The sequence below is a fragment of the Barbus barbus genome (assembly GCF_936440315.1).
Source record: "Barbus barbus genome assembly, chromosome: 24".
NCBI lineage: Eukaryota > Metazoa > Chordata > Actinopteri > Cypriniformes > Cyprinidae > Barbus > Barbus barbus.
In genome coordinates this window covers 8,168,572-8,194,246 of record NC_136752.1, presented here as the reverse complement: position 1 = coordinate 8,194,246, position 25,675 = coordinate 8,168,572, and the positions used below count along the sequence as shown (strand labels likewise).

General features: G+C 42.1%; 1 protein-coding gene across 3 annotated transcripts in view; it reads right to left on the bottom strand.

Moving 5' to 3' along the window:
• Positions 1–4,186: 4,186 nt before the first annotated feature.
• The window catches only part of LOC306844004 (ADP-ribosylhydrolase ARH1-like), a 42,317-nt gene continuing 20,828 nt past the window's right edge, over positions 4,187–25,675 (bottom strand). For 2 of the 3 annotated variants that reach the window (XM_079375796.1, XM_079375798.1), the window contains 2 exons: positions 12,450–12,664; positions 6,847–7,099 (listed from right to left, as the gene is read on the bottom strand). In XM_079375796.1, coding sequence (XP_079231922.1) covers positions 6,954–7,099; positions 12,450–12,664 — 361 coding nt within the window. In that variant the 3' untranslated portion in view covers positions 6,847–6,953. Of the gene's footprint in view, positions 7,100–12,449; positions 12,665–25,675 lie in introns of all 3 variants that reach the window. The other variant, XM_079375797.1, reaches the window with a different exon arrangement.

Below are 25,675 nucleotides of genomic sequence, written 5' to 3'. Positions count from 1 at the left end.
ACACCATTGCTATGATCTAATGATGGTACAAAATGTGTATGTATTTGTATTAATCATTTGCCGTTCAGGGCATGTCCCAAACTTACAGTCTTTCCACTTGACTTATCTACTTCCATGATGTATTTCCATTTGGCACAAGTGTTCAAGTGGCTTGAAGACCACAAGGCTGTGTAGAATTTTTCATTACCTGATGGGACACACGATATAAAGTTTTTACAGTGCTTTATCTACACAGTACAATGGCGCCAGTGCGCTCACCACACAGCGCTACAGGTGGAGAGGAGAGAGAGATAGAGCCAATTCAGTGGATGGGGATTATTAGGAGGTCATGATTGACAAGAGCCAGTGGAGGGAATTTGACCAGGACACCGGAGATACACCCCTCTTTACGAGAAGTGCCATGGGATTTTTAATGACCAATTCTATGGAGATAAAATGATGCCTAAAAGATTCACATTCACAAGGTATGATTTGTGAAAGTGTACATAAGATAGCAAGCGTGAATTAATTTTGCAAATGTAAATCAAGTGTAAATCAAGTGCAAAAAAAAAAAAATCATGTATTTTTCAAAAAGTGTAATTCATGTATTGTGAAACAGCAACTTGATGCTAAGGCAAAATAAATATGATCTGTATTCTTCCGACTTCTGACTTTATTTGACTCAGCATCATTGTTATTGCTGGAATTATATTTTTAATCCACACATACATATTAAAAAATTTAATAAAATAATACAATAAAATAAAAGAATAAAACAATAAAAAACATGATAATTTATAAGCTGTGCAGGCTACCATTAGGCTGACTACCATGTGTTCATTTTGAATTTCAAGCTGATGTTAGGAAATTACATTTCTGTGTATTTACTGTATTTATCCTAATCATCCTCCTCCTCTTCAGCAGACCATATGATATTAATTTGTAATCTTGATGCTACTGAAAGTAGGCATGTCTGCACTAATATGCATCATTTCACCATGTCTCCAGATCAGGGTTGATGCCAGGTTTTTGTTTTTCCTTTAACATGTATTCAAAAGAGATTTTACTGTGCTAAATATTTACCCCCAAATTATGAATTTACCATCTGTAATGCCATATGTAACCACTAGATGGCTGTATAACCATATAAAAATATCAACATTACTGTGTATTTCATGGTTTCCTGGAACATTTGACTCAGACATAGTTACTTTGCTTTAGTTTTTTTCATTTAGACGCATATATTTAGACATTATTAAAGACTATATTTTGTCAAAGTAGTTGTAGTGTTTTTAAATGTTGATTTGGTTTGAAGTGTCAGTATTTGCATAACAGTCAAATCTGGAGGCAAAGCGCTATTAAACATTTTGTTTGTAAAGTTTAACATCAATTCATGTAGGCAGATTATATAAAATCTTAAAGTTCAATGCAATGTCGAACCAATCCGATAAAGTTCACTCTAGCTTGAAAATCAGTATATGAGCACATGGTAGTCAGTCTAATGGATCACAGCTTATAAAGGATCATGCTTTTTTGTTTTATTATTATTTTATTTGTCAATATATATATATATATATATATATATATATATATATATATATGTGTGTGTGTGTGTGTGTGTGTGTGTGTGTGTGTGCATTAAAAATACCATCCCAGCAATAAGAATGACGCTGAGTCAGATGAACATAAAAATGTGTTCTCGTGTCTGGAGTGTTTATTGAACCAATCAGATAAGCGTAAATCTAGAGTTAGCGAGAGCCTCATTTGATTGGCTGCAAGAAGGGGGAACTCTACAGAACTCTTATTATTCAACTATGCCAAGGTAAAAACAGATTTCCATTCTATGCCACCTTTAAGAATGTGTCGTGCTTCTTGTGTCCAGAGTAGAATTATCCTTTCCCAACAACTTTTAAGAATTAAAATTAAATATTTTGTTCAAGTGTAGTGTAAGTGAAATAATGTCCATAAAATATCTTTATTTCATAAAAAGTATATTTATTTAATCAGAAAATATGTCCACAGTCTCAAATAAATATGTTTGCAGTGGTTCAAATTTTAAATTTGAGTATGATAGGCCATCACAAAATAGATTCCTGCAAGCTATCATGTCATGATCCCAAAATTGCAACTGGGTGCTCTAAAACGCCAATTGGTATTCTATTTGGAATTTATTATATGAACATGAATGTACTTACTTTGTACATTATGTACATAATCTCTTTGCCTGTAAGCACGGAAAAATGGAAGTCAGAAGAATACAGATCATATTTATTTTGCCTTAGCATGAAGTTTCAGTTTCACAATCCATGAATTACACTAACAAAAAACAGTAAAAGGCTGCAAATCTTTTTTTCTTATGCTTGAAACATGATTTACACTTTTACAAACCTTTCATTGCGAATGCAAAATTAATTTACGCTTGCTATCTTATGTACACTTTCACAAATCTTACCCTGCGCATGCAAATCTTTTAGGTATCATTTTATCTCCATACAGTTCGTTCAAAAACATTTGGAGTTCAAAACACTGTTTTATCGTAGTGGTCTGAATGGCGTTGATCATCAAGTCTGACTCTATTTATAACAGAATGGACGCACACTCGGCGCCAGAAGGGGTTTCAGCATCCTCAGTTAATGGTGTCTGAATGGAGGCGTACAGTTCAAATCCTGACAGCAGATTTTTAGAGTAGCTGGACAACAAGTAATAACTAAAGCACTAAATAATACCATTTGCGTACATCGGTTGAGCTCCATTGAGGCGCCAGACTCAAGTCATTTCTACCTTTTCAGTTATTGAGGTTTCTGGTCTCCGAATGGAGGCGTGGGTTCAAATCCCACTTCTGACAAGACTTTTTACAGTGCATGGATTAAAAGTAGCTCAAATTTAATTTAAATTATCCGCCAAAATGCAGATTCGTCACACGACAACTTCATATACAAATGATTGGGGAAGCCATTATTAGTAAGTTAGATTTTTATTTATTAATTAATTTATTTATTTAAAAAATAACAATTTAAATGATGGCGCCACTGATGGCTGCCTCCGTGGCATGCTCCACAGTTGTTTTTATGGTTTTGTTAGTTTGTCCTGTCTTTAGTTATATATCTGCAATCAGTTTTACCAAAGAAAAATTGCTGGACATTCGACAGTACACACCACCCGATATTTCACCGGTTTTTGACTATTCTGAGGTTTTGCTGGACATTGTAGTTGGCGGAGCAGCGGCACTGATCTAACACTTCTGGACGCACAGACAGGGGAAGCAAGCCGTCGTGCACATTAAGTTCAAATAGTGCGGATTTTGAACAGCGCTGCCTAGCATCCATCTGGCGTGCCTCCGTTCTCTACCCAAAAAAAACGGATGAACTCCTTCTGCTTTCCCGGATAAACAAGGATTTTTCACAGTCTGCTGCTCTGTGTTTAATGGAAACCTGGCTGAATGATGCCATTCCGGACAGCTGCCGAGCTTTCAGCTGATCAGAGCGGATCGCGACGCAGAATCAACGGGGAAATCACGTGGTGGTGGGACATGCCTTTAAATCAGTGAGAGGTGGTGTACAGATGTAACTGCGTTAAAAAAGATGTGCTGTCCAGATCTAGAAGTGCTCTTCATTAACCGTAAGCCATTCTATTCACCGCAAGAGTTTTGTTCGTTCATTCTCGTGAGTTTTTATATTCTTCCGCAAGCGCACATGAACCTGGCTTTACAGAAACTTGCTGATCAGTATCACAGACACAAAACAACAATACCCAGACTCTGTTTTAATCATTCTCAGGGACTTTAATAAAGCAAATCTCTCACGTGAACTGCCAAAATACAGACAGCACATCACATGTCCCACCAGGTACAGTAATATATTGGATCACTGTTACACCACAATAAAGGATGCATATCACTCTATCCCATGGGCAGCTTTGGGGCTCTCTGATCACTGTTTGGTTAATCTTATATCGACCTAGAGGCAGAAACTGAAATCAGCTAAACCTCTATTAAGGACCGTAAAGAGATGGACTAATGAAGTAGAGCGGGATTTAAAAGCCTGCTTCGACCTCACTGATTGGAGTGTTTTTGAAGCTGCTGCCAATGATCTGGACGAGCTCACAGAGACAGTGACATCTTATATCAATTTCTGTGAAGATATGTGCATTCCTACCTGTCACGGTGCACACACGAGGGAGGAACAAGGAACACGCATACGAGGATGTAACTCAAATAATAATCTTTAATGTCGACATCAGGACAGGGCAGGGCAGGGCAGGGCAGGACAAGGCAGACACAGACATCAAACACTGGGGAGTAACGAGTAGACCAGACGAAAGCTAACTTAACAGACAGAACTATAAATACACTGGATAATCAAGGAAAACAGGGCTGGACAAGAATTAACTAATGATTGCATTAAACAAGGACAGGAAACAAACCAAATAAGGACACAAGAGGCAGGAACACATGACACAAACCGCAGAGGACTGACACTACCAGGACTCAGTGACAAACTGTGGTTCACTGCAAAACTCAGACAGCTCCGTCAGGCCAAAGAAGATGCTTACAGAAAGGGGGACAGAGTCTTGTATATACAGGCCAAATGCATACTGGAAAAGGAGATCAGAGTGGCAAAGAGGAATTATTCTGAAAAGCTAAGGATTCCATTCTTTTCCAGTGTCTCAGCATCAGTGTGGAAAGGTCTGAAAGAGATCACCAACTACAAGACACCATCCCCCAGCACTGTGGAGAATTAACAACTGGCAGAAGATCTGAACAAGTTCTATTGCAGGTTTGAAAAAACACCCCACACCCGCTCTGAGCACCTCTCCACACAACCATTAACACCTCCTGCAACCCCCATCTCCCCCACACCTGCACTTCAGATCAGTGAAGACGATGTGTGCCAGGTCTTCTGGAAGCAGAAGAGAAATAAATCACCAAGCCCAGATTGTGTTACACCAGCCTGTCTGAAATCCTGTGCTGACCAGCTGACCCCCATCTTCACACAGATCTTCAACAGATCACTGGAGCTGTGCGAAGTCCCTTCATGCTTCAAATGCTCCACCATCATCCCCGTCCAAAAGCAACCCACAATTACAGGAATAAATGTCTAGGCCTGTGGCTCTAACGTCTGTGGTCATGAAGTCATTTGAAAAACTGGTGCTGGCCCACCTGAAGGACATTACTGGACCCATGCTGGATTCTCTTTGGTTTGCCTACAGAGAAAACAGGTCTGTGGATGATGCAGTCAATATGGGACTACATTATGTTCTGCAACAGACCACAGACTTATGTGAGGATCCTGTCTATGGACTTCAGCTCGGCTTTTAACACTATCATCCCAAACCTCCTCCAGCCCAAACCAACTCAGCTCTCCGTGCCCATCTCCATCTGTCAGTGACTCACCAGCTTCCTGACAGACAGCTGCATTCACTCCCCACTGCTCTTCTCCCTCTACATGAATGACTGCACTTCAAAGGACCCCTCTGTCAAGCTCCTGAAGTTTGCAGACGACAAACTTCCACACTCATCGGCCTCATTCAGGATGGTGAAGAGTCTACTTACAGGCAGGAGGTTAAAGAGCTGGCTGTCTGGTGCAGTCTTAACAACCTGGAGCTCAACACGCTCAAAACAGTGGAGATGATCTGGACTTCAGAAGAAACCCCTCTGCTCTCCTCCCACCATAATAGATAGCATTGTAATGACAGTGGAGCCATTCAGGTTCCTAGGCACCACTATCTCTCAGGACTTGAAGTGGGACACTCACATTGACTCAACCTGTCAAAGTTCAACCTGCCACAAGAGCTGCTGAAACAGTTCTACTCCGCCATCATTGAATCTGTCCTCTGCACTTCTATAACTGTCTGGTTCAGCTCAGTTACCAAATCTGACCTCAGAATACTACAGAGGTTAGTCGGGACTCATACACTGATCATTCTGTGCAGCGCCGCTTCTAGTCGAATACACCTTTTGTGTTTGTTTTGCTCCCCATGTGCTCCGTGTCCTAGTTTTCCCTCGTGTTCTCTTGTGCCCATATTTGGTTTTGTTCCTGTTCCTGTTTGATTAGGTTCCATTTGATTCAGCTGTGTTCCATTTATTACCTCATTTAGTTCCTAGTTTTTAAGCCCAGTGTTTCCAGCGTCTAGCGTCCGGGGTCTTACGTCATTCCTGTGTTCCTGAGTTTGTATTTCCGTTGGTTTGTTTTATTAAAGTCTGTTTGTTTAAGTTTATTCCTACATCTCCTCGCTCTCAACTCTTTTGAAGTTGTGACACTCTAGGCTTGACATATTTCTTTATTTGAATAATTTAAGTTTGATTTAACAACAAATCGAAATACGAACAGAAAGAAATTAAGATATTTTATAATAGGCTAGTAATAATAATAAAAAACCCAAATAATAATCATTATTTTGTTTTGTTTGAGAAACTGAAAAACAAAAATTAGGATAGATTCTTTCCGTATTTTTGTTCGTGAGTAAAAACAAATGAGCTTATGCTTTAATATTTGTTTCACATGCAGAAAATTGTGGTCAGTTTGTCGTACATACTACATAATTTCAGAATAGGTGCCCTTTAGTTATAAAATACTGACAGTATAAATGCTTTATAATTTTGCCGGTTATTACCCCCTTATTCCCCAAATGTTGCATATTTTCCCCTTATACCTACCAGGAGGTAGGTATGTGGTATGTAGAGGTACTCCATAGCTACAAATAGGTATGCTGTAAATTCTGTTTACTTATGCGGTACGTTGCGGGTTGTAATCTAAAGTGTTTCCCATAATGTGTAAATTGTGAAATTCTATCACAAACAAAAATGGCTCAAAACTGTTTATGACAGTGTAAAAAAAAAAAAAAAAGTTTGTATGTATTTATTTATTTTTTTCATTTTAATGTAGAAAGTGCAGAACACCTACAAGTGACACTGTCAACCTCCAACAATTGCTGTCAGTGTGAACACACTTTAAGTGTGCGTCATATTTGAAAAATCATTGAAGAGCATACAGCTTTTGTGCAACACTCTCCAGTCGGCCCCTGTACTCCAGGTTTCTATAATTACACTTGGGGACTCCGTCCATTCCATACAGCAGACCCCAGCAGCAGCAGGCAATCGCTGCAGTGCTGTCACTGTCTCCTGTAAAGAGAGAAGTATGGTCAGGCTTATAGTACAACAGAACTTAACATTAGTGTTAATTTTGTCAGCTATTTCAATTTTAGTCTTAGTCCCATGGTAAAATGTCCTTGTTAGTTATCATATTTAGTCAAACTTATTATTTAGTTTTAGTCAAGTTTAAGTTGACTAAAAGTCTCAATATTTTAGTCTAGCTATAGTCAAAGAAAACCTGAAGTATTTAGTGTAGTTTTAGTCAATGAACATTTTAACAATAAGATTATTATTAATTAACCGTACAGCAGTATTAATTTTGGAAGCCATTTTTAATTTAGTCTTAGTCTTACTCAAATGTACATTTTAGTTATCATATTTAGACAACCTTGTCCTGTTTTTGTTTAGTTGTTTAGTTTAAGTCAATGAAATGTATGAGCATTTTAGTCAGGCTTTAGTCAATGAAACCTTAGTCACATTTTCGTCAGTCTGTATAATGGTTAAACTGCTAAAAATTATTTTTGCTCTAAACTATAATCAAAATGATTGTTGTCATTTGAGAAATTTACTTCTGCATTTCAGGTATTGCACTTTCACCAGTAAGCACAAATCAATAGAATGTGGACATATACATGATGTATTTTACCTCATCTAGTATACTGATTTATTATAGGATTTTTATTATATAAATTAATACCAAAGACTTGTGCAATCTCTCTGCCTACATCATGAAAACTGGTAAAACAAACTAAAAATATTATAACAGTGAAATTCCTAGTAATTCCACTAATTCCAAATGGCAATAGCCTATATTTCTCTATTAAAACAACAGCGGTTGAGTAAGTGCATTTATTCAGCAATCACAATCGCAAACAATATAGTCTAGATCAGGGGTAGGCAACGTCAGTCCTGGAGTGCAGCTGCCTGTAGAGTTTAGCTCCAACCCTAATCAAACACACCTGAACAAGCTAATCAAGGCCTTCAGGATTATATTGGGTGCTTCTCAAACGGAAAGCTGCATCCTACCGAGGCTGCATCCTTCCTAGTTCAGTCATTCAGAGTCTTGTAGGCTAGAGTCCTCCTCATCATATAAACACTAGAATAAGATGGTCTATTAAGTGCGCATGGCTACGTCACATATGTCACTGTCACGGCACGAAAATACTAATAAAACTTAGTTTTGGAAAAATACTTTGTATTACAAATCTTTATATCACTAGGCTTTCAATTAATGCAATACAATTAGCTTGTTCAAATACACACAAGGTTACAGTATGTTAAAGTGCCCCTATTATGCCATTTTAAGGCTGCTAATATTGTATTGGGAGTCTCCTAAAATAGGTTTAAATGCATGTAAGGTAAAAAACGCTTTTGTTTTCTCAAAATATGCGTTTAATATCACCTCATTTTCCAGCGACTCTCAAAATATTCGTTCAAAAGAGTTCTAAGATTCAGTCTCTCTAAACCCCTCCTTTCCGTGAGCCTACTCTGCTCTGATTGGTCAGATGGCCCAGTCTGTTGTGATTGGTCTACCATGTACAGAGCATCGGAAACAATAGCCCCATTGACATAGTTCTGTATTTTGAACGCTCGATAGAAAATATAAGTATCTATTATTTATCATACTTACACGCTGTGTTTCAAGTTGCGACCGGCCAGTGTAGAACATAGGCGGGAATTATGCAAATGTGTTACCCGCTGTATAGGGTTGATTCTTTATTTTGGGAGACAATAACTATTTATCGTGCACTTTTGGATTTACAACTTTGCAGATTTTTTACATTCACATACAGCTACATTACGAACTGATTGAAAGGCAATATTGGAAATGACATAATTGGGGCGCTTTAAAACATGTGACAGAAACACTGTTGGTTATGTCTGTGAAGGTAAACTGCGGGTAAAGTAATTACATCTTTATATTACATCTGTGTATTAAGTGATAGCAGCGTAATATACAGTACCAATACTACTGTCTACGCTGTCAATATGACCCAAACAATAAAATAAAAACTCACTCACTGCTCTTGACTGACTAACTTCTATAGCTTTAATTAGAAGATATTTCTTGAATGCTGCTTTTAAATTTTCTAGCGCAGTGGTTTTCAATTCCAGTCCTGGGGTACCGCTGCTCTGCACATTTTGTATGTCTCTCTTTTTCATATTGTACCGTATGTCGCTCAGTCAGACACCCTTGCTTCAGTTCATAGATCTCCCTCCTAACGAGCTGAGGATCTGAATCAGGTGCACTAAATAAGAGGACAGAGCAGTGGTACTCCAGGACTGGAATTGACCTATCGGTAAGCCCCTCCCCTCGAATGCAGATGAGCCAATGGCAGTGGAGTATAATTTGCACAGGGAGCGAAACTCGGACATCTTTAGGTTTCAGCGCCATAGAAAAACATTGGAAGATCCAAAGCTCGCATAGGTTTGATGGTGTTTATGCTACAAAAATAATAAAAAATATCCTGAGAGGATAGGCATTATAATTTATTTGATTACATTTCCTGAATCCAAACATAACAGAGCAAAATGTCCCTAAGCATTCAACCCCAATCCAAATGAAGACAAAAACATTCATTTTCTGGTTGTCATACACTCATTAAGTTAAGCAGAACGTTAATGTTATCTTGTGCTTCAGCAAGGTATCTCTGACTAAAACTAGCTAACGTTAAAGTTAGTGAGTCCATGTTAATGTACAAACCTAAATAGCGGACCTGTCACGAATCTGGTCCATGCTCTCCTGGTTTACCACCACCAGAGGTCACCCGTTCACCACATTGACTTTCACTCACAACACACTGGACTCCATTTCCCACAATGCATTGCACAGATCACAGCTGTCACCATTCACACATCACACACACCTGATGCTCATTTCACAATCACTCACTCTCTATTTAAGCCTGGGACTTGCTCTTGCTCAGGGCCGAGTATTGATCTGCATTTAGTGCTCTCCTAGCGCTAGCTGCTTTACCGTGCCTTCCGTGTTTCTGTAATTGTTTAGCGTCTATCTCTCTCCTAGCGATAGCTACTTTACAGAGCCTTAGTCTTAGTCTTGCCTTGTTTATCTTGCCGTGTCTGACCCTGCCCGTGTTTCCTGGATTAACCCTTCGCCTTGCCGTTTGGACTCTGTTCGCTCCCCGTTTGGACTATTGCTCTCGTCTCTGGATTATCTCTCTGCCTTGCCCCTTTGGATACTGTTTGCTGATCGTCGACCCACGCTTGCTCCACGGACTGCTTTGTCTTTGCCCTTGCCATACCTGTTTGCCTCTATCTGACCCTGCCTGTTTTATGACCATGTTTCATAATAAAGCTTTGCATATGGATCCTCACGTCTCGTCAGCCCCGTAACAGGACCGTTCTCACGTCTTGTACAGTGTAGGTCAAAAACACAAAGGAAGGTCTACATTTCACTGTCTCTTCATATTAAACTGATTAAATGTACATTAATTTAATTGCATCCTGAGATACATGAACAGTGTTGATCCTGCATGTTGTCATCCATGATTGTGATGACTGACCGTAATATGAGACTTCTCCCACTTGCATTGTAATCTGTAAACCCTCGCTTTGAGTTACCCACCACATTTATTTTTAAATATTTTATAAATCCCTCCATGGAATATTTAATTCCCATTTGCAGCTGTAATTGTTAAACAGTGAGCAACTCCATTTGTTTGTCCGAGGGAGCAACAGTAAATAATAAGTAATAAGTAATCCAGTTCCGACAAGCAGCCATCCCGTCCTGCAGCCATTTCCGGCGCCGGTCAGACCCGCCTATCAGAGTGGCGGTACAAAGCGGCGAAGGCGTTGGATGGGGGTTTGGGAGGTGAGTGCGTATTTGTATGTATGTGTGTATGTATGTGTGGCCTGGGAAGTTGGCACGCTGGCATTCGAATCAAGTTGCCTCAGTCCGCAGATTGTGAAAGCGACACAACAGGTTGCCATGGAGACAGCCTTGATCAGGACCCCAACCGAGTCAACAACAGCAGGTGTCTGGAAGGAGGGAGGAACGCAAGAGAGTCTAACTGCAGTGCTCTTCCCGGGGAAATTTTCCAGCTTCGACCTTGTCCGAGGTTGCGCTGGTTAGGAGAGCCAAAGAAGATAAGATTGTTTGGTCTTGGGGCGAGTAGCCAAATTCCGATTTCACAGCTACTCTCTTAGTCCATTTCTGGTCTCCAAATCATCAATTTTCCTTTAACCGTGAGCTTCTCCGTGATGGTATCCATATTGCGGTTAATAGTCTCAGACAGTGCTGTCCGCTCTGCCCACTAATTCATGACGGGCAGCCTTGAGGCTTTGGACAGCTGTTCCCTCTCCTGAATTCTAAAAATAACAGAGCAAAGCCTAATCCAATCAGCAGAAAACCCGTTATCGTGGTTCCGAATAGGTAGATGTCTCCAATGTCCTCCACGGAAAGAGCTGCCAGACACACGACCTGCGTCCATCGTGTAGCCAGCTGCGAACGTTCCGTCAGGGCAGTCAGGTTCCCCCGATCCCAGGCTTCTCATCGAGAAGATGGTGTCAATTTCGTTGAGAGACCAGTTGATCAAATCCATATTTTTCAGTTTGGAGTGCAGTGCAGAAAGAGTCTCTCAAGTGAGACGGCACGAGACGAAGAGGCAAGCAGGGAAGGATAGGGAAGGAAGGGAGAGGAAAAAATGCGACCGCCTTCGCTGAGAGCCAAACGAGAAAGCTCTAGAGTGAAGATAAACATGGTGGATTGTGTGCGGTTCACTCAGGTGCTTATAGGTCAGTGTTCATTAACAGTTGTGGGTGGGGCCTATAAAATGTGTTTACGGATTCTGCGAATGACTCATTATAAGAGACTGCTTATGATTTATGGGGATTAAATAAAAAAGGAGCAGGTGGATTTTATCATTATATGGTGGTTGTGTACACACTGCCAACACACATTTATGTTCAGACAACATATAAAAGTTAATTTTGCATAATATGCCCTTTAAATTAAACCATACATATGAGTTGACGTTCTCTTGATTTGTGTTTACGTGAAAATGCAATAATTCTGATTAAATTAAATTCTGACAAAATATTTGTGATTATCAATTTACTATGATTGTGCAGCCCTAATAATTATAGATATAATTACAGAAATGTGAAAAAAAATAGGCTCTTTTGAAAATTAAATTAAAGTGGAGTATTCCTTTAATATATACTTACACACTTAGAATAACGTGGGTCCAATATTTTTGTGTGAGGATTGATCCTCTTGATACAGTGTCATTATTGCAAATATTCATACTTATTTCTGCACTTACACCTATCTGTCTTAATGCATAGTTTATCTCAGCCCTAGTTTTTACACAAACTGGACTAAAACACAAAATTGATATAGTTGATATAGTAAGATGACCTCCATGAAATGCTGCACGACTCATGAGTTCTCCCCAGTCTGAGCCTGCTCCTAAGAGGGCATCCAGAGCGATCATTGGAGCATCATGACCACATCCACCACCCCAACCTGATAGACTGAAGCTCACATAGGCCTCATCTCGTTCTGCTGGCCCATATTGGTCAGGCCAAGTAACTGGCTCAGTCCCCTTAGACAATCCCCTTAGATCCAAATACCTAGAGAATGGAGAGATGAAAAAATTAACAAATCTTTACAGTAAGGTTCCCTTTGTAAAGGGTTTATGAAGGTGTTCATTAATTACTAATAATTCATTTATAAATCGATGATAAGCAGTTATAACTGCATGCATTAAAAGGTGATTTTAAAACAATACCTGCCAAATAGTGAGCCATATTTAACTGACATGTTATGAATGCTTAATAATAATAATTCTTATTTCACTCAAAATCAGATTACGGATTTATTTCATGATGCAGCAAAAATAGACCATTATAGCGAGACTGAAGGGTGTTGCATGTGGTTTTCTCATTTATATCTCATGACTCATGCCACTTTTCTTACTATGTTGTTTACCAGAAGCTGCTTACCCATGATACTCTGCAAAAGTTTATGATGCATGGAGATCAATACCTGATTCGTGCTCACTACTGTTAGAAATAAGCCACTGAGACTAGGTGGACGAATAATGACCTGATCAAAACAAATAACAAAATGTTTTTTTTTTTTGTTAGTAAATCACCTGCAGAAATGTCCACACCCATCGGCGCTATTTTGGAATTGCGCTCTCATGCTAATTTGCCCTGTTTAGTAAATCTGGCCCTATTTGTGACCCTGGACCACAAAACCAGTCATGAGGGTCATTTTTAAAAAATGGAGATGTGAATCTGAGGGTGCAAAAAAATCGAAATATTTAGAAAATTGCCTTTAAAATTGTCCAAATGAATTTCTTAGTAATGCATATTACTAATCAAAAAAAGTTTATTAAAAATTAAGAAATTTACAAAATATCTTCATGGAACAAGATCTTTACTTAATAACTAATGATGTTTGGCATAAAAGAAAAATCGATAATTTTGACTATACAATGTATTGTTGGCTATTGCTACAAATATACCCGTGCTACTTATGACTGGTTTTCTGGTCCAGGGTCACATATACCACATATGATGTATATTTGTTAATCTATTGCTTTTCCCTCTTTTATGTATGGTATCATGTTAAATGTCTCAGTCCAAATTGTAAAATGGATCAATTTCACAACAGTCATTTATTGTTCTGCTGAGGGGTGTGTTTCCCTCAGGGAATGGGTTAGGTTTATTAAATATATTAGTTCACTCTGCATCCTCTGACTAACACAGAACTGACAAGTTTGTGATCGTAAGACCTGCAATCTCTAGTCGGTGTGAGGCTCTAAGCCAGGGGTGTCAAACTCAATTCCTGGAGGGCCACAGCCCTGCAGTTTAGATTCAACCCTAATTAAACACACCTGATCCAGCTAATCACGTCCTTCAGGCTTATGACACCTGTGCCCTAAGACAGTGGTTTTCAAACCTGTCCTGCAAGCACCCCTGCCCTGCACATTTTGTAATATAAAATGTTACAAACTCCCTTGTCAGACACACCCAATTCAGGTCTTGCAGTCTCTACTAACAAGCTGATGAGTTGAATCAGGTGTAAGCGAGACATACAAAATATGCAGGGCAGGGGTGCTTGTAGGACAGGTTTGAAAACTAATGCTCTAAGCAATACTGGATCCTTAATGAATAAATAACTGAAAGTATTGGGTGTCCAGAATCATTAAATATCTAATATGGTCTAAATGTAATGATCACTTGAGAATTGAAGTAAGATTAAGCACAGTGCTACAATAAAACTGAAACTCAATCCTAACATGTTTAATTAACAAGTTAATTAAAAGACCTACATTAATTGTACCTTCACCCAAGCCGTTGGATTCCATTGTTGGGCCAATATGTTTGCTTGCAGAGAACAACTGAATGTAATGAATTGCGGATGCTCAATATGTTATTTTTTAGGAGGCTGTGTAGCTGAGCAATAACCCCCACCCCCACCCCCTTACTGTACAACAGAGATGTTCACAAGTCTTTAACTTGGAGTCTGAATCAAGTCTGAAGTCTTTGACCAGGAGTCCGAGTTAAGTTTGAAGTCTGAGTCAGTCTCGAGTCTTTGAATATTTAAGTAAGATATTTATTTCATAGTGTAAACAGCTTCAATGATTTTAATGGGAGTTTTTGAGAGTGCTTGAACTCTAGACTGTCAGTATAAATGTTCTTTGATAATGTAGCTAAATGTTCTTTACTCTCTTTCTGTACAATGAAAGTGTTATGATTAGTTAACAGACAGGTTTTTATGCATAGTTAATAGATTACATTATTAGGTTACTTTGACCATCGTCCCACTAGATCAACTAACATAATCTATAAAGGTGAGAATCAAGATATTTCATGATATAGTTAATGGGTTTGGGAATGTTTTGAATAAAAAGGAAAAAAATAAATAAAACATAAGTGCTGTTGTGGCTGCTGTGTGTCACATGTCAGGACAGAGAGAGAAAGCGCACGGAGCTGAAATGGCTTGAATAAAGCACGTTTAGCTTTAGATAAAAATTCTAAAGATGAAAGATATTTGCCACAAATGACTGTGAGCGCTTGTTATGTGATCCGCTCCGCTGTTTTGATGCGCTGCTCACTTAAAATGGGGCTGCTGTTACGGCTCGCGGTCCGGGTGGATGCCGGGGCGCGGATGCGGTCCGCCTTTTGAATATCAGTTAGCCTATGTTAGTATTTAAGGATAAAAGACTCGAGTTCCTTTTAAAATATTCACGAGTCCTTTTCATCGAGTCGAGTCAAGTCTGGAGTCATTTCAGGTAGAGTCTGAGTCAAGTCTGAAATCTATAAAAACGCACCTCGAGTGCGACTCGAGTCCGAGTCACTAACTCGAGTGCCCATCTTTGCTGTGCAACAATGCCAAGGTCTCTGGAAAGAGGTTTGTTTGTTTAAGTGATATTGATGTTCTCCATGGTTGTGTGAGCAGTCTGGTGGTGGTTCTTTCTACCACTGGTTGTGCTGGATGACAATGCAGTGGGGAAAGGACCCTTGAACACAAAAGCGCCGTGGGCCAGAGACTAAGAACTTGGTCAATCTGCTTTTGTCTCTCTGGGATGGAGTGGCCATGACTTCTTTTGTCTGTAAGCAATCGGGTGATTGGGTTCTGGTGAGCATTGGAGGCAGTGACTGTGGTGACTGAGAATCCCTGACAGTACCCCCTCCTCCAGGAGTGGCCCCTGATGCCCTATTGCCGCAATGGGGACAGCCTCGACCTCTGGGTGCGGGGTGATCTGGGTGGTTGTGGTGGAACTCAGTAAGCAAGGAGGGATACATAACATCATCCTGGGCCACCCAGGATCTTTCCTCTGACCCGTACCACTCCCAGTCACCTAGGTACATCAAGCGGCTTCCCCTTTGCCGGGAGTCCAAGATTTATTTTACTCGATAGACGGTGGACTCTTCTACTATTTCGGGAGGAGGAGTTACTGCCGGCTTTGGGACCTGGGGCAGAAGGAGAGAAGGGTTTGAGCAGTGATACATGGAATGCTGGATAGATACAATAGCATGCTGGGAGTTTGAGCTGGTAAGTGACGTCGTTAATCTGCCTCTGGATGGTGAATTGACCTATATAGCGGGGACTCAGCTTCTTGCAGGGCAGGCGGAGACGTAGATCCCTGGTGGAGAGCCAGATCTTGTCCCCAGGGCGTTGGAGCGACGGGAATCGGCAAAGTCCTTGTGCCTCCGCACTGCCTGCTGGAGATGGACGTGAGCTGAGTCCCAGACTCTCTCGCTTGCTCGGAAACCTCGGAAACCGTCCAGGGGAATAGAGGGGGTTGGAAACAGAGCATGCACTGGAATGGTGTCAGCCCAGTGGTGTTCTGCTTGAGGGAGTTTTGTGCAGCCTAACAATCCTTTAACGGATTTGAATTATAGAAATGTGATAGTATACTATGTGCAAACCATATTAAAGAGATGGGTCTTTAATCTAGATATAAACTGACAGAGTGTGTCTGCTTCCTGAACAGTGTTAGGTAGATTGTTCCAGAGTTTGGGCGCTAAATAGGAAAATGATCTCCCGCCTGCAGTTGATTTTGATATTCTAGGTATTATCAAATGGCCAGAGCTTTGAGATCGCAGCAGACGTGAAGAACTATAGTATGATAAGAGCTCACTCAAATACTGAGGTGCCTTATTGGTAATTAGCAAGATCTTAAAATGTTTAATAGGGAGCCAGTGCAGTGTTGACAGAACCAGGCACATCCAGCACCCGCACCATCAGCTCCTCAGGGCTGCGTTCTCTCCCCACTGCTCCTCTCCCTCTACACCAACGACTGCACCTCTAAAGACCCCTCTGTCAAGCTCCTGACGTTTGCAGATGACACCACACTGATCGGCCTTATCCAGGACGGTGACGAGTCTGCTTACAGACAGGAGGTTAAGGAGCTGGCTGTCTGGTGCAGTCTTAAGAACCTGGAGCTTAACACGCTCAAAACTGTGGAGATGATTGTGAACTTCAGGAGAAACCCCCCTGCACTCCCCCCACTCACCATCATGAACAGCACTGTGACTGCAGTGGAGTCATTCAGATGGGCACCACCATCTCTCAGGACCTGAAGTGGGACATTCACATTGACTCCATTGTCAGGAAGGCCCAGCAGAGGTTGTACTTTCTTCGCCAGCTGAGGAAGTTCAACCTGCCACAGGACTTACTGAAACAGTTCTACTCCGCCATCATTGAATCCGTCCTCTGCACTTCAATAACTGTCTGGTTCAGCTCAGCTACCAAATCTGACCTCAGAAGACTACGGAGAGTAGTCCGGACTGCTGAGCGAATCATTGGTACAACCCTCCCCACTTTCCAAGAACTGTACTCATACAGAGTGAGCAAAAGGGCTGGTAAAATCACTCTGGACCCCTCACATCCAGCACACTCCCTCTTTGAACTGTTACTGTCTGGTCGACGCTACAGACCTCTGAGAACCAGAACGACCAGACACAGAAACAGTTTCTTTCCTCAGGCAATCCATCTCATGAACACTTGACAATAAAACACGGAACACTCAACTCTATTATTTTTTCACCACACTTGCTTACTTTTTTATTTATCTAAAAATGTTTTCTAATTTCTAACTTGTACATATCAGACCTGTACACACATAGTTGTCTATATTATATATTGTGTTTTTGCTGTTTTGTACATTGCCTATTTGTATTATTATTTATTATCGGTGTCATGTCCTGTGTTACTGTCTCTCTGTTTCAATGTGGAGCTTCTGTCACTAAAACAAATTCCTCGTATGTGTAAACATACTTGGCCAATAAAGCTCATTCTGATTCTGATCCTGAGTGCTTGGTTGAGGAAGTTTCCAGAGGAGCCTTAGTCAACGAGGGCAGGCACTGAAACAGAATGATGCGGGGTGAGCAGTTGAACTGTCAGCAGAGACTCACCGCTGGGTTTGTGGGGCGAGAGGTGCAGGTCTTGATATAATGTGCCGATGATCCACAATATAAGCAGATATCCGATGCTAAGCGGCGGGCACGCTCCGTTTGTGAGAGACTGGCAGAGTCCTCTTGCATGGGTTCTGGTACTGGAGGACAGGCAGTGGGTGAGGCAGGGGAATGAGTGGTTTCTTTGGGCAGGCAAGCAGAGAGGCGTTGAGAGATCTTCACGGCTCGTTGCATAAAACTTTCCAAACCAACTGTGTCGTCATAGATGGCTATCTGCGCTCGGATGAGAGGATATAATCCCTGTTGGTAAGCAGTTTACAGCGCGGCCTTGTTCCATCTGTTAGTCGCTGCTAGAGTGTGAAAGTGGAGAGTGTAGTCGCTCGTCGAGGAAGAGCTTTGGTGCAGCTGCATGAGTTGATTGGGGATTGACAACGAGCCAGTGGATACTCCGAATACCTCCCTGAAGTGGTTTGTGAAAGCGTCAAAGGAGTTGAAAATGATACTCTACGAGTTTCCGATGGCTCGTGCCCATAACAAAGCTCGTCCCGTCAGGAGAGAGATCAGAAATTATCTCGATTTCTCAGTAGTGAACTTCTGGGGCTGCATCTCTATAAACAGAGAGACTTGGAGCAGAAAACCACTACATTCGACCGCCTCACCCGAGTATGGAGATGGGTTGGCTATGGGACTGGCTTAGGCAGATGGTGGGCTGGTGACCGGAGTGAGAGAGGGCCCGACGGTGTTGACTAGTTCCTCCAGAGCATCCGCTGAAACTCCAAAGTAGAGTAATCCGGGAATGGGAAGGGTCCGGGGTTCTTATCTGTATGGTGACAGGTGTCTTTGTCTTGCAGGTGATCCAGAGGAGGGAAGGAGAGGTGGAACTGAGGAAACACTGGTAGCAGGGCATTTGAGTAACTTCAACGTAAGCAAACACAGGTAAGGAGTCAGGAAAGTAAGCATAGCAAACTGTAGACCAGACAATGTGACTGCGGAGAGAGTGCAAGGATATAGGGATCGTGATGGGTCTTGCCAGGTGCTGAAAATTAGTAATCGGGTGACTGGGATCTTGTGAGCGTTGGTAGCGGTGACTGTGGTGACTAAGGTGCTGTGGTGACTGAGACTCCCTGACCATGTTGAGGGAACAAAATATTTTTCTCTATGAAACCACTACACGCTAATTTATCATCACATACAGGCATAAATAAAATCATAAAGTCTACATTTTATTGGCGTACTTGTCGGCCGTCTACAATATTTGCAGTATTAATAATATTAGCAGAATTATACAGAATGGTAATTAAGAAAAGAGATACCAAATTAAAGTCAAAATAAACATAGCCTAGGCCTATAACAAAAAATAGATAGAAATAGATTAGAAACTTTATTGCCGTTATAATAATGCAATGAAATTTCATTACTGAATGGATCAGCTGTTTGAACGAATCAGTTAAATGAAGGATCAAATAACTCACTCATTAAAACTGTCATTTCCTGTTTTTAAGAAAACAAACAGTTAGTAAATGAATAGAGTGCAAGCCCAAAAGGGGCAAGTTTTTATGTTATATACAGTATATATATTTTATGTTATTTTATATATACACTCTAAAAAATGCTGGGTAAAATATGGACGAACCCAGCGATTGGGTTGTTTTGACCCAGCGGTTGGGTTCCCGCTTTTTCAGGGAACACGGTTACAGTCAAGTAACCCGAGACGTTCCCTTATCAAAAGCTACTCTCGATGCTGCGCTTAAAGCGCTATAGGGAAGAAACCCCAACCCACCTGCCTCAACGACTATCGCCCTGTAGACCTCACATCAGTGGTGATGAAGTGCTTTGAGAGACTGGTCAGAGACTTCATCATTGCATCACTACCAGACACACTGGATCCACTACAGTTTGCGTAAAGACATAACCGCTCCACGGAGGACGCCATCTCACACCTCCTCCACACCACAACAAGTCACCTGGACTGCAGAAAAGGGAATTATGTAAAAATGCTGTTTGTGGACTACAGTTCAGTGTTTAACACCATAATTCCCTCCACACTCACCTCCAAGTTGGAGGTCCTTGGTCTCAGCACATACTTGTGCCAATGGATCTCCAGCTTCCTGAAGGACAGACAGCAAGCCGTACGGATGGGTAAACACACCTCATCCTCCATCACCCTAAGTACTGGAGCCCTTCGAGGTTGTGTTCCGAGCCCCCTGCTGTACTCACTGTACACTTATGACTGTGTGGCCACTTCCAACTCCACCACCATCATTAAGTTTGCTGATGAAACTGTTGTGTTGGGCCTGATCTCAGACAACGACGAGACGGCCTACATACAGGAGATTAAGAACCTGGAGAGTTGGTGCCAGGTGAATAGTCTACACCTGAACATCAGCAAAACTAAGGAGCTGATAATGGACTTCAGTACGAAGCAGGAGCGGTCATACCAGCCGACCACGATAAGCGGGACTCCAGTGGAGAGAGTGGACAGCTTCAGATACCTGGGTGTTCACATCACGCAGGACTTGACTTGGTCTTGTCATACCAGCACCCTGGTGAAGAAGGCCAGGCAGCGTCTGTACCATCTGAGACGCTTAAGGGACTTTAGACTTCCCTCTCGGGTGCTTAAGACTTTCTACACCTGCACCATCGAGAGCGTCCTGACGGGCAGCATCACTTCCTGGTTCGGGAACTGCACTATGCAGGACAGACGAGCCCTCCAGAGGGTGGTGTGTTCAGCGGAACGTACCATCCACACCGAGCTCCCTGACCTGCAGGAGATCTACAGCAAGCGGTGCCTGACCAGGGCCAGGAAGATAGTGAAGGACCTCAGCCATCCCAACAATGGACTCTTTTCTCTGATGCGTTCAGGGAGATGCTTCCGCTCCATGAAGGCGAACACAGAGAGAATGAGGAGGAGCTTCTTCCCGCAGGCCATTCGGAGTCTTAACCACTCTCCACTCTAATCACATCACCCCACACTTTCACTTTGCACAATTTCAACTACAATCTGCACTAATGTCAGTCTCAGTTGTAGAAGGTTACGTGAGGATAAATGAGTGGGATTTACATACCATTTGTCTTTAGTATTCCTTTACTCACTTATACACTTTACTGCACTGCACAGCACACGGACACTTTATCACTGACATACACTTTACTTTTTTTATACTTTACTTACTTACTTTACTTTTGTCATTTAGCAGACGCTTTTGTCCAAAGCGACTTACAAATAAGAAAAAGTAACTAAAACTAAAAAGTTACAACTCTATAAATACTATCTACCCACATATTTAAGAAAATAAAGAAATTAAATAAAATTAACACATGCATATAACAACAACATTTCAATAATAAACATATCAATGAAAAAATTAAATAAAAAGCTACTACTATCCCTTGCCGGTGTCCCTGCCCGGTGGAGTCGCACGGTAGAGTCGATGGTCTTTACACTCTTTGGTCTTCACACTAAGAGGGCTTCACATGACGACTGCCGCGACCGCTGCCGCGGTATAATAACCTTTATTATACCAAACCAACAAATGATCATTTCAATTCAGCTGGACCCACTTTCCTGTTTATCAACTACAAATGGCCAAGCAAGTGCACACACTGACAAGATACACGATACAGTACGAGACCAAACGCGATTTCAGCAACTCTCATCCTAGTAAACAAAATAAGCGTTTCCTAGCAACGGCAAATGCGCTAAACACTGAGACAAGTAAATACACTTACGAGCTGATTTTAAACTTCCGCTGATAGACTGCTTCTCTTAAAGACCACTTCATTACACTGCCTTCTGCTGGCGCTTGAACCCACTTTCCTGTTTATCAACTACAAATGGCCAAGCAAGTGCACACACTGACAAGATACTCGATACAGTACGAGACCAAACGCGATTTCAGCAACTCTCATCCATTATAGAATCTATGCAGAATCATATTCTATTTTTATTCTTCATATTCTATTTTTATTCTCATATCTATTTTTATTTAATTCTATTTTATTTTATTGCTAGTTTATTTCTATATATATATGTTTACCTTATATACCTATAGCCTTAACCCCGGTAGTCATGAAGTGCTTTGAGAGGTTGGTTATGGCCCACATTAAAGATTCCATCGACGTCACTGTGGACTCCCACCAGTATGCCTATAAGAAAAACCGCTCCACGGATGACGCCATTTCATCAGTGGTTCATACAGCCCTTACCCACCTGGAGAGTAGAAACTTTTATGTTCGTCTGCTCTTCCTGGACTTCTCCTCGGCTTTTAATACCATCATCCCACAGACCCTGGTACAGAAGCTCTCCTCCCTTGGTCTGAGTCCTACACTGGGTAACTGGGTTCTGGACTTCGTGACCAATAGACCTCAGACTGTCAGGATCCACAACACCATCTCCTCCTCCATCACTCTCAGCACTGGCTCGCCACAGGGCTGTGTGCTGAGCCCCCTCCTGTTCACTCTGCTGACGTATGACTGCTCGGCAAGACACCCTAGCTGCCATATAGTGAAGTTTGAGGACGACACAGCAGTAGTGGGACGCATCATTGACAATGATGAGTCGGAATACAGAGAGGAGGTGGAACACCTGATGCAGTGGTGCAGAGGAAACAACCTCTGCATCAACGTGAAGAAGACCAAGGAGATGGTGGTGGATTTTAGAAGAGACAGGCGCCCTCCTCCTCCTTTGTACATTGGAGGAGTAGCTGTGGAAGTGGTCTCTAGCTTCAGGTACCTGGGAGTGTATATAACCACGGATCTTACCTGGAGCACCAACACCATCCAGCTGGTCAGGAAGGCCCACCAGCGTCTCTATTTCCTCAGGAAGTTGCGGCGAGCTGGACTTGGGAGCTCAGTCCTGAGGAGTTTCTATCACTGTGCGGTGGAGAGTGTCCTCTGCACCTGTATTACGGTGTGGCATGGCAGCTGTACTGCTGCTGAGAGGAGGGCTCTGCAGAGGGTGGTAAGGGCTGCACAGAGGACTATGGGGAGCCGGCTTCCCACCATCACAGACCTCTACACAGCACGATGTAGGGGGAGGGCCCTCCATATCATGAAGGACTCCACTCACCCTGCACACGGACTCTTCGAACCCCTCCCCTCAGGCAGACGGCTGAGGAGCATCCGGAGTAGGACCACCAGGCTCAGAAATAGCTTCTTTCCTGAAGCTGTTAGACTGTTGAACTCTAGCCATGCTCTGTAGGCACTCCATCTCTCCTTTTGGACACGCGCATGCATGCACGCGCATACGCACATACACATACACACACACACTGACCTGCATTACAAACACTTTATCCACCTCGAGTAACTCCTCATAAGCTTTTTCATCACAAGAGGAGCGTTCTGAGGTGGCACTTTCCACCTCCGCAGAAGCAAGAGATGAAGTCTCCTCGGCCAGTTCAGAAGAAACCCTGGAGCGCGCTTGAGAAACAGAGGTGAGGGCTTCATGATCCGGCGAGAGTGCGAGAGAAAGGGGCGAGTCCGTGTCACGTGCCTCGGCCAGATCGACACGCGATCCCCACGAGCTTCTAAAGAAGGCAAGCTGCGCGCGAACCACTTTGATCGAAAGGAGATCGCAGTGCTCGCACTCGCCCTCGAGCCCGAGGATCGCGTGCTCTTCCCCCAAACACTCAAAGCAGAAAGCATGGAGATCTTCGTCAGAGAGCTGCCTCTGACAAGCAGGTAAACATCTCTCCTGATCTACCATAGTGAGTAGTTGTTTTTTTTTCTTTCTTTCTATATATCTACTCGCTTCCTGCTTTATTTTTTTTTAGAAGACAAAAGACCTGAGGATGTTTCCGCGTCACATCTATTTATAACCTCCAGGTGTTCGTAATCGAGTGACGTCACTTGACCGAGGTTATATAAGCCAAAGTTTGGCGTGTTTGACACACATGCTTCAACAACCGGTCGAACAAAGAATGTTCCCAATAGTGCTTTAAGCGCAGCATCGAGAGTAGCTTTTGATAAGGGAACACAACTGTAGAGAGTGCAGAAATTTCATTCTGAAACAATGTGCTTTTTGTGTCAATGGATTCAGTTATCCATGACTTCAGTGTAAGAATCCAGAGAACAGTAGCCATCTGTGAAACTTTTGCACCCATTCTGAAATTAACAAATATGACAGAAGACCAACTGAAGATAAAATGCAGAGAACTCACAGCAAAGTTACCGGTTACCAAAGTCACAGAAGAGACCTTACTGGTGAGTTGGAAAATGGAAATGCTGTATCGCCGGGGCCTTCCAATTTTTCCCGATCACCTCACTGAGGTGTCGAGATTGTGTAATAAATCAAATTCTTCCCATCTCTTCAGCCCCACTGTGTCCAACTACTCAAATATTGTGCGGCTGAAAGAGCAGGGAAATGGTAGCCACAGAGAGACATCTGTGGTTGAAACTGTCATATCTCCAAGACAAGGACAGATTATTTTTTCTGAATGCTCCGCTTTCACTTTCTGGCCTCTTTGGCGACACAGTAAACACTGTCGTCGAGAGGTTTCAGGAGGTCATAAGGGTTCCATCCAATCATAGATCTGCATCTTCTGAACCCCGTTATCAAATGCTTTCAGTTCAAGATGTTCACTATCAAACAGATCGCATCTCAAATCTAAAATCTGCAGTCACATTGCCCTTCATGATGGTGAGTGGGGGGAGAGCAGGGGGGTTTCTCCTGAAGTCCACTATCATCATACAGTTTTCAGCGTGTTGAGCTCCAGGTTGTTGTGACTGCACCAGACAGCTAGCTGATCAACCTCCTGTCTGTAAGCAGACTCGTCACCGTCCTGGATGAGGCTGATGACTGTAGTGTCATCTGCAAACTTCAGAAGTTTGACAGAGGGGTCTTTAGATTTGCAGTCGTTCGTATAGAGGGAGAAGGGCAGTGGGGAGAGAACGCAGCCCTGAGGAGCTCCAGTGCTGATGGTGCATGTGTTGGATGTGAGTTTTCCCAGCGTCACTAGCTGCTGCCTGTCTGTCAGGAAGCTGGTGATCCACTGCCAGACGGAGGTGGGGACGGAGAGCTGTGTCAGTTTAATGTGAAGGGTGTCCGGGATGATGGTGTTGAAGGCGGAGCTGAAGTCCACAAACAGGATCCTTGCATAAATCCCTGGTTTGTCCAGATGTTGAAGGATGAAGTGCAGTCCCATGTTGACTGCATCATCCACAGACCTGTTTGCTCCGTAAGCAAACTGCAGGGGGTCCAGCAAGGGACCAGTAAAGTCCTTCAGGTGAGCCAACACGAGCCTCTCAAATGACTTCATCACCATAGATGTTAAAGCAACAGGTCTGTAGTCATTCATACATGCTCAGTGCATATATGATGTGCATATAGTCATTTGAAGCTGCTGGTGTCTCTGGAGTTCCAAGAACCCAGAGAACATGCAGACTCTCTTAAGTTGTGCATAAAGCCACATTTCAGCCACCTCTAACCAAAGCTCACATAGAGAAATGTTTACTAAAAACAAAAAAGGAGGTTATCTCAAAACTAACACTTTCTTCGGAAAATTAAAATCTATTTGTTTATTTTACAGAAAAGCTACTGATATGTCTTTTGTATAATAATTTAAAACAGTGTACTGCAGCAAAGTGACAACAAATCTCATCATTCATCTTGAAGACCCAACTGGTAAAACTTTTGTCACAGATATTAATACAAAAAAAAAGAAAAAAAAAAAGATAGTCTGGATCATAAATCCTGGACAGCTGGAGCAC